General features: G+C 51.5%; 1 protein-coding gene across 6 annotated transcripts in view; it reads left to right on the top strand.

The window, feature by feature from the left end:
* Window positions 1-540: 540 nt before the first annotated feature.
* The window catches only part of Kdm2b (lysine demethylase 2B), a 118,427-nt gene continuing 109,719 nt past the window's right edge, over window positions 541-9,248 (top strand). For 2 of the 6 annotated variants that reach the window (XM_021162211.2, XM_029477474.1), the window contains exons 1-4: window positions 541-956; window positions 2,011-2,155; window positions 5,328-5,406; window positions 7,101-7,147. In XM_021162211.2, coding sequence (XP_021017870.1) covers window positions 924-956; window positions 2,011-2,155; window positions 5,328-5,406; window positions 7,101-7,147 — 304 coding nt within the window. In that variant the 5' untranslated portion in view covers window positions 541-923. Of the gene's footprint in view, window positions 957-1,325; window positions 1,354-1,476; window positions 2,156-5,327; window positions 5,407-7,100; window positions 7,148-9,248 lie in introns of those variants that run through there. The other 4 variants (XM_021162212.2, XM_029477475.1, XM_029477472.1 and 1 more) reach the window with 3 other exon arrangements.

Below are 9,248 nucleotides of genomic sequence, written 5' to 3'. Positions count from 1 at the left end.
CGGGAGTTTAAAAGTTATGCAGTCTGTACAGATACAGTGCTGAGATAATTTCTTTCTGAGCCCCTCAGATGCCTCCTCCATATGGCAGGTTCGCAAATGGATAAGGGTCTGGACAGGCTGGCCCCTCCCCCCAGGCATGCAGTAGAAAAGCAAAACAGAAAAAGAAATCATACATACAAAATACTTTGAATTTAGGTCGCCAGCATAGGTAATGAGAAAAGGTGGGTGAAGGAAGAGAGGGAGAGCCCTGGGTAACCCAAGCAAGAGGGGGCAGGGGCAGAGGTGGGGGGTGCCAGGCCCCGGGGGCTTTCATGCCAGCAGGCTTGGCTAGCATTTCCGCGCCTCCCGCTGAGGCCATCCGTGCAAATCTGCACCTCCCTCCCCACCCCCTCCTCTCTTTCCCTCCCTCCCTGCCCCGCCATCTCTGGGATGCGCCCGCCGCCTGCAACTCAGCCCTCCAAAAGTCAGCTCCCGGGCGGCGGCGGCGCCTGCGTGCAGAGGCGCACTCGTGACCCAACAACAAAACAGCGATGCCAAGGCGCTAACAGCGCCCGGTGCGTCCCAGGCTTCCTTCTGGCCCCACACCTCCTACGACTGCGGTCCCCGACACCCCCAACCCGAGCCCCCCCTTTCCCCAACTAGACTAGCCGCGAGCTCCGAGCGCGATCGGCAACAATGTTTACGTTCCGGGGATTATGACGTCGACGCCTCCCCCCCCACCCACAACTGCTGAAAATGGTTTCCTAGGACTTTGCAAACGGATCTGCTTAAGTGTTGGTGCAAAACTTTGTAGATATCGGCTCTGGCTTGCTGTATTTATTTATTTTTTTGCTTTCTTTTCTTTGGTCTTCCCTCCTTTCCCCCTCCGCCAAAATGCAGGGGGCAGGAGTGTTGACAATTAATTGGTGAACTCTCCTAAAAAAATGGAGGCAGAGAAAGACTCTGGAAGAAGATTGGTGTGTAGCTTTTTTTTTCTCCCCCAAATCTGTATCTGGTATATGATCGATTTATCTATTTATTTTTTTGGTTGTTTCTTGCTGCCTTTTCTTTCCTTTTCTGTATTTTGCAAGAGGACCGGAAAAAAATAATAAATTGCATGCAAAAGGAAGCAAGCAGCTCACTCCTCCAGTCTCTTGTGAGGCTCAGGGTCTCAGACACTTAAGTGGGGAGGAGGCAGCGCCGAAAGGCGTGGAAGGGGCTGAGCGGGCTCGGGGTTCGCCTGGGATCTGGGGGGCAGCGGGGCTCGGTGCTGAGCGGCGGAGGGAGGAGGAAGAAGGATGCGGGGAGTGGTGGGGGAGTCTCCTTAGGAAGTGAGTGTGCGCGCGCGCTCGTGGGGAGATGAGGCAGCTGCTGGTGCGTTTTGGGGTCTCTGATGGAAGCTTTGTGGTGGGCCGGCTGCCTCTCTCCCCCCACACTCTTAACCTCCTCCCCTCCCCTCCTCTTCTTGCACTAGCAGTCGGTCGGCGGGGGCCGTTAGGGTCTCAACCCTTCCGTTTCAGCTTTCCAGCTTTTCTGTAGCTCGGGAGCAGCTCCAGCCTTAGTAATGCCGCCGGCCCCGGGTTCCGGCTTCCCGGGTTGGCCGCCGTGGCCGCCAGGGCTGCTGTTACCGCTGAGCCGGGTGCTACAGCGGCTTCTCTCGGGGCCTACATCTGCCCCGCCAGCTCATACCCGGAGCCCCCTTCAGGGGTTACATAACCAGGCTCCCAGTCGAGTGGGCAAAGCTTAGCACATCACTTGGCGTGGGGGCAGAGGAAAGCCCCCAAATAGCATTTCCATAGCTTCCAAAGATGCAAGGGATTGCTTCGTTTAAGGGCAGTCGGGCCTTGGGGGGTGTGAGCCCCTTTTTCTGCTTTCCAGCATCTTTGGCATTTGCGCAAAGTTGCTCAGATTGCAATGCTGGGGTGCAGTGGGCGCGCGACTCTTGCACCTGTTCTTGGTGGGCCCAGGGTGAGAGGAGACCCCCCAAGTCCTCTCAGTAATGTCCCGGGTTCTCTGGTTGGGTCCCCGCAGCGTGCGATTGACCGCCAGAGATACGACGAGAACGAAGACTTGTCGGACGTGGAGGAAATTGTCAGCGTCCGTGGCTTCAGCCTGGAGGAGAAGCTACGTAGCCAGTTATACCAGGGGGACTTCGTGCATGCCATGGAAGGCAAAGGTGAGGCACCCCCCTCTCCTGGCTGCACTCTGTGCAGAGGGCCAGCGCGCACGTGGGGAGGGAGCTGCCTGTGGCTGGGTTCGTATTTCGCGCCCGCGTCCCCCATTCCAGGGGATCCGGTGACGAAACGAGACTGAGCACCAGGGGTGGGGGTGGGGGGTGGTAAGGGAGGAGGGCAGACAGGAAGAGGGCTGGGCCTGGCGTGGGCCTAGGCCCTGACTTTACCCATCATTAGTACCAGGGTGGTCACTGCCAAGGGACTACTGGACTAAGAGGGACCCAGAGACAGACTTTCGGACTGAGGGAGGGCGTGAGCGCAGCATCTTCACTCTCCCAGGCCAGTTGCGCTCTCTGCGCTGCCAGAGGTGCAGTGTCTGGCAGGAGCCCTTCCAGACATCCCTGGGACCATCAGCATGATGGCCTTAGGCTTGAAGGCCCCCAAACTCCTATCACCTGGGCCCCGCGGATTAGGAACTGGAATTGGGTTTAGGCACTGAAGACGGCAAGGCAGCGCCTTCGGTTGTTAGGGTTACGCCCCTTCGAGCTTTGAGTCTGAGCCTTGGGTCTGCAGCGCCTTTCTCCCTTCGTGGGCCCTGCCCTGCTGGATTGGAGAAGGGACTAAGTGGTTGTTCAGGGCATTATTGCCACTACCCCCTCCTCCCCATGCCGGAAGCCTCTAGCGCTCGCTACAACCTTGACAGTCCGAATTGGGGGAAGCTAGTTTGTATATGTGATAAATTACCTGCGCAGGCCTGGAGCTAAGATCCCAGTTCCTTGGCAGTTTGAATGGAAGATTTAGGCACCTCTCTGGAGACAGGGTCTTTTTCCATGCCCGACATGAGAGCTCTGTATTCTCTGGCCTTTCCGGTGTTAGAAGCAGAAGGTGGACACGCTTCGGTTTTTGAGGGACCTCCTGGTTTTAGGGTTCTCCCTGGCTCTCCTACTGACAGTGTGGCTGAGGTTTTTTCCTTAGATATGTTGGGTGAGACTCCTGTTTGAGGCTTTAGGAGCCCAGAACCTCACGAGGGGGGTCTTCTGTAGACTCTGGACCCAGAACCTATTTTGGCCTGTAGGATTGGCGTTTGGGAGAAGCTCTGGCTTACCCACGCCTTCCTAGGTTGTGTGGACTTTTTTTTTTGTTTTATTTTGTTTTTTGTTTTTTTTTCGAGGCAGGGTTTCTCTGTATAGCCCTGGCTGTCCTGGAACTCACTTTGTAAACCAGGCTGTCCTCGAACTCAGAAATCCACCTGCCTCTGCTTTCTGAGTGCTGGGATTAAAGGTGTGCGCCACTACGCCCGGCTGTGTGTGGACTTTAAAGTTTCCTTTCAATTACTCATTTTCCATTTTGTGTTTTCCCCCATCCCCCTTGGAAACTCCTGTGCTCACAGTGGGCTGACAGCAGGGGGAAGCGCCTCCCTCTTCCAGGTTCTGCTTGAGCGGCTGAGGCCTGAAGTTAGCCTTAGAGGAGACTGTCCCAGGCTTTGCATTTTTTGAAGTTTCTCTTTTGTGTTCACCGCCTCCTGGGGCTCTGATGAAGTTAGGGAGAAGGGGGGTAGTTTTTTCCCTCCTAAGAAATTTCACCCAAAAAGCAGGGTGCCAGCCCCAGCTGCGTTTCTATTTTCTCAGTACAAATGGGATTTTAATTCTTGTCTTTTTCCTCCTCCACTTTACCGGGCCTGGCAAAGCCTATGGGAAAACAATGTGCAAACGCTCCCTCCTAGTGATTTGTCAGGAATCCTCAGGCCAGGATTTGTGTGAGCTGCTTCTCAGGCCCATTTGTGGAAGCTGAAACTGGAGGGTGGGTGGGTGGGTGGGGAGTTGGGGTGTGTGGGTGGACAGGGAAGGAAGGTTACCATCTAGGGAGCTCTAAGGGCATCCTTCAAGCTGCTGTCCTGGCTTCTTTTCAAAGGCAAGGAGAAGGGCCTTTGGAGTTTGCTTGTTAATTCAGATCTGGCCCCAAAACTGTAGGGAGGGAGCTGAAATGCAGAAGAAGGGACCCTTAGCTTCCAACTACAAGCTTCTCAAAGTTATCTGCCTTTAAATCCGGAGGAATCCCCCATTCACTGTGAGCCCCTGGGGATCTGAGCCTCTGGGGTCAGGGCTTTCTTGGCTCTGGGTTTTTTTTTTTTTTTTGTTCTTTCTTCAGAGCCAGTCTCTCTGACCTCCTCCTCCCCCCAAAGGCTGTCCTGGTGAACCGGTTCCCTTGGGTTTAGGCTCCCCAACCCTTCTTTCTCCTTTCTGACCAGCTTGGAAAGGACTGGTGCCCTTGGCACCTTGCATTGGTCACCTGATTTGGGAGAGAAGAGGATATATCCCAGCATCCCACACCTCCATTCTGGGGATAGATGGTTGGGTGGGAGCCACTGGCTTGGGACTTGAGGAAGGAAAGAAATTAGGCAAAGGCTGAGGGTTTAGGAATAGGAGATGGAGGGGGATCTCTACCACGCAAGCTGCTGATAGGATACTGCCTTGTGAAGTTTTCCTTGGGGGGGGGGCTTCCTGAGCTCCGTCCTCACCATTCACTACCTTTCACTAGTGCTTCAACCCTTGTGGTTATCCAGCTGAAGCAAGTATTACGATGGGCTCCAGCAGAATTTCACTATAGGGAGACAACAAAGCTGTGCCCAGTTCCCTAGTTACTTTGGCATCAAATACATAGTTTCCAAGGAAACCGGTTCCCCCCCACCCCCTTCACCATCCAGGATATGACAATAAGATTTTCACTGATGCTCAGCTACAATGAGAACCCTCCACCCCAGTCTCTGTGGGGGATTTTAGGTCCTCCCAGGTAGCATGATTCAATTTTGCTGTCCCTTTCCTACCTCAACTCAGCCTGGGATGTGTTTGTCTGTCCCTGTTTCTCAAGAGCTGGTGAGTTTTCAATCTAAGTCTCCTCCCCAACCCTGGCTGGCCTTGGGCTGTTCATTGACAAGTTGGGACCCGTGGGGCATGCAGGGAATGAGTAGGCAGAGGAGAGGATGGGAGCGCGCAGGATGGCATGGTTTTGCCATATCTATTTTGTTATTTTCCATCTAGCTGGTACCTTCTCTAGTGTATATGCCTCTTGACCGTTTTTTGGGGGGGGAGGGTTCCCCTCACCAGTGGGTTGTGGTTCATTTGTTCCTCAATAACTTAACCAAATTAACTGTTTTTAATTCAAATACCCAAACAGATTTTAACTATGAGTACGTACAGAGAGAAGCTCTCAGGGTTCCCCTGGTTTTTCGGGACAAGGATGGACTAGGGATCAAGTAAGTGCTGGAATTCACCCCTTCTTCCTCCATCTTCCTCCCTATCACAACTCCCAGCTTGGGTTGGGTTCTCCTGCCTTTCTTATGTCACCACTTAGCATTTCCAAGAGAGGAGGACTTTGCCTAAAATCTGGGAACAGCTCCTCTCTGTTCAAGGCCCACTGGAGAAGAAAAGCTGATCTTCTTTCGAGAATTTGGAAATCCTAGGGTATTTAAGCAGTGATGGACTCCCCCACCCACATCTAGTCTATCCTGGTCACTTTAAGCAGTGATGGATCTCCTGCTGCTGGTTTCTAGTCTATTCTGGTCCCATGCAGCAACTTCCTGCTGAGCATTGCTTGAAGCGTGGGTTGTGAAGGGACTGACCATCTTCTGCACCTAGACTAGGGTACCAGGATGCATGTTTTCTGAACATATTCCCAGTGTGGGGGAAATGGGTCTCTTTCTGTGATAGGTGTGTGTTTCCTCTCCTTATCCCCCCTTGCCTCTGTCTTCTATTCTGGCAGAGAACTGCAGAGCTGCCCAGGGTTCTGGGTTGGGGAGAGATGGAGGCAAGCTGGAAGAACAGGTTCCACTCCTTGGTCAGGGATAAGGGGTTTTAGGCTGCCTCCCTCTCTAGCTTCTACTGCTAGGCTTGTTCAGGTACTTCCTACCAGGGTTATGAGATGTTCAGCATCTTCCACACTGGCTGGCCTGGAGCTTGCTGTGTAGACCAGGCTGGCCTTGAACTCATAGAGATCTTCCTGCCTCTTTCTGAGATTAAAGGCATGTGTTACCTGCCTTTTAGCATCTCTGGTTTCTGTCTTGTTTTTGTGTTTTGAGAGCCCGGGCTAGCCTCAGACTTAACTCTGTGGCGGAGGATGACTTTGAACACCTGCTCCTCCTGCCTTCCCTTCCCAAGGGCTGGGGTCATAGGCTTCTGCCACTGTCCATAAAGGCATGACGTGCCCTTGTCTGACTCTGTCTGCACTCATTTATTGTTGAATTTTGTTTGTTTATTTATTTATTTATTTATTTATTTGAGACAGGATTTCTCTGTATAGTCCTGGCTGTCCTGGAACTCACTCTGTAGACCAGGCTGGCCTTGAACTCAGAAATCCGCCTGCCTCTGCCTCCCAAGTGTTGTGACTAAAGGTGTGCACCACCACACCCGGCTCTTTTTTTTTTTTTTTTTTTTTTTTTTTTTTTTTTGAGATAGTTTATTGCTTTGTAGCTGAGGCTGGCCCAGAACTCACAATCTACCTGTTTCAGTGTTTCAAAGTATTCCCTTTGAGTATATAGAGAGGAGTTTCTCCCACAGTCCGTATAGCTATATGGAAAATATTTTCTAAAGGGACAGAAACACCCTAAATTAAGGCAGGTGTCTGGTCCCTGACATACCACACTTCAGTTTGTCCTGCAGTAAGTTGACCAGTGATGTCCCATCCTCTTCTGAGGCTCAGCTTGAGTCTTTTATGGTAGGAAACCTACTCTGTGACTCTGGGTGACCTCCCTCGGGATACTTACCTGGTCTACCAGGTTTGCTCTCTGGGTTTCTCTCATGTTCTCAAGCTTAGGACAAGGAACCCCTTTTTTGAAAAATTGACTCAGGGTAGAGTCTAGCACTGTGGTTTTTTTTTTTTTTTTTTTTTTTTTTTGTCTGTCTGTCTGTTTATTTTTTTTAACCAAATATCCACACTTCTCTTTTTTTCCAGGATGCCAGACCCTGATTTCACAGTCCGAGACGTCAAACTCCTGGTGGGTAAGTGCCAAGGGCCGGGTAGGAGAAGGGAAGGGAGGTCTTCCCTACCCTCCTGGTTAGACTTCAGCTGCTTTAGGAAAGAATGTGCTCCCTGGAGGAGGGAGGTGGGAGCAGGTGGAGGAGGGAGGTGGGAGCAGTGGAGGAGGGAGGTGGGAGCAGTGGAGGAGGGAGGTGGGAGCAGGTGGAGGAGGGAGGTGGGAGCAGGTGGAGGAGGGAGGTGGGAGCAGTGGAGGAGGGAGGTGGGAGCAGGTGGAGGAGGGAGGTGGGAGCAGGTGTAGGCTGCAACCGCCTGACTCTGGAGAACAGGTTAGATTGCAAAGTCCTGAGAAGTTGGCTCAGAGGGTGTTTGCCAGCACCGTTTTATGAGGTGATTTGGACCCGGTCTCTATCTTGGGTGTCAGTGATGCAATCTCTGATCCCTCCTTTGCGTTTGTTTGTGGGGTTGCTGGGTAAACACTGGGTGCTTCATGACCCCTAAAAGACTTTCATGTGTTCTCAGGATGGGGGGGGGGTTTATGTCTCCTTTTTCCTAGGGGTTCTAGGCAGGCCTAGGGTGTGGCTTGCCCACTCTGTGTTTTAATGGCTTTTAACTCTCTGAGGACTTGCCAACTATGGCTGGTGGCTTAGTACTCTCGACCTTCCCCCACTAGATAGCAGGTGGGGTTTCAGATCGCATAGAAAGTTCTCAATATACCATTCTTTCTGGAAAATCATTTCTTGCCTACATGGTGGGCTGTGGATGTAACTGACAAGACCCTCTTTAGTAAGATGACAGGCAATAAAGATGTTAAGGAAGCTGGCAGTGGTGGCTCACGCCTTTAATCCCAGCACTTGGGAGGCAGAGGCAGCCGGATTTCTGAGTTCGAGGCCAGCCTGGTCTACAGAGTGAGCTCCAGGACAGCCAGGGCTACACAGAGAAACCCTGTCTCGAAAAACCAAAAAAACCAAAAAATCAAAAAAAGATAAGGTTTTCTTGTGTCTGGGAAAACCAAAAAAAAAAAAAAAGAGAGAGAGAGAGAGAGAGCAAGAAAGAAAGAAAGAGAGAGAGAGAAAAAAAGATAAGGACATATCTTTCCAATGATTGGAAAAGCTTTGAAGAAATAAAGCAGGGTGATGGGTAGTGCACTGTAGGGCTGGGCTGTACTTGAGGCATGGTTGTCAGGGAGGAGAGGAGGCATTTGACCTGATACTCAAGTGGTAACAGTCAGCTCTGGGGCTGGAGAGATGGCTCAGTGGCAGAGCTCTTGACACTTTCCCCAAGGACCTGGGTTTGTTTCTCAGCACCCACGTCGGGCTGCTTAAAACCACCTGTAACTCCATTGCCAGTGGATCTGACCTCCCCCACTCCCCCGCCGTTCTGGCCTCTAGAGGCATCAGTAGACACAAACAGAGATGCATAATGAAAACTACTCATTCATTCATTCATTCATTCATTCATCTTTAAAATATCAGCCATGGGGTGGGGGGGGAAATAGTCTAGGCTGTGAGAGGTGAGCAAGGGAGAAGGCCAGGGTGTGAACTTGACGTTTCAACCTTGAATGACAGAGGGGAAAATGATGGCAGGTACCCCAGGGCCAGATCATCAGGGGCTTTGGAGACCCCAAGGGAAATTGGGATTTGGCTCTTTAGTACGAAGGAAGCTTTGTGGAGCTGAAAAGTAGGAGTGAGGGGGAGCCTATGTGATTTGATTATTTGCTTTGTGGGCACTAGCATTTGATTAATTAATTATTAATTATGTGGCACTGGAGGGTAACTCCAGGGTCTCACACGGTAGGCAACTTTTCTACCAACTGTGCTGTGTTACTTGCTCAACACCTTTTTTTTTTAAGATTTATTTATTTCTTATTATATTCTTATTATATGTAAGTACACTGTAGCTGTCTTCAGACACACCAGAAGAGGGCATCAGATCTCATTATGGATGGTTGTGAGCCACCATGTGGTTGTTTGGAAGAGTAGTCAGTGCACTTAACCGCTGAGCCATCTCACCAGTCCCACTTTTTTTTTTTGGGGGGTTTTTTCGAGACAGGGTTTCTCTGTGTAGCCCTGGCTGTCCTGGAACTCACTCTGTAGACCAGGCTGGCCTCGAACTCAGAAATCC

This window comes from Mus caroli, chromosome 5 (genome assembly GCF_900094665.2).
Source record: "Mus caroli chromosome 5, CAROLI_EIJ_v1.1, whole genome shotgun sequence".
In the NCBI taxonomy this organism is placed as follows: Eukaryota; Metazoa; Chordata; class Mammalia; order Rodentia; family Muridae; genus Mus; species Mus caroli.
The sequence above is the reverse complement of the archived record's forward strand: the minus strand, read 5'-3'. Positions and strand labels throughout refer to the sequence as shown.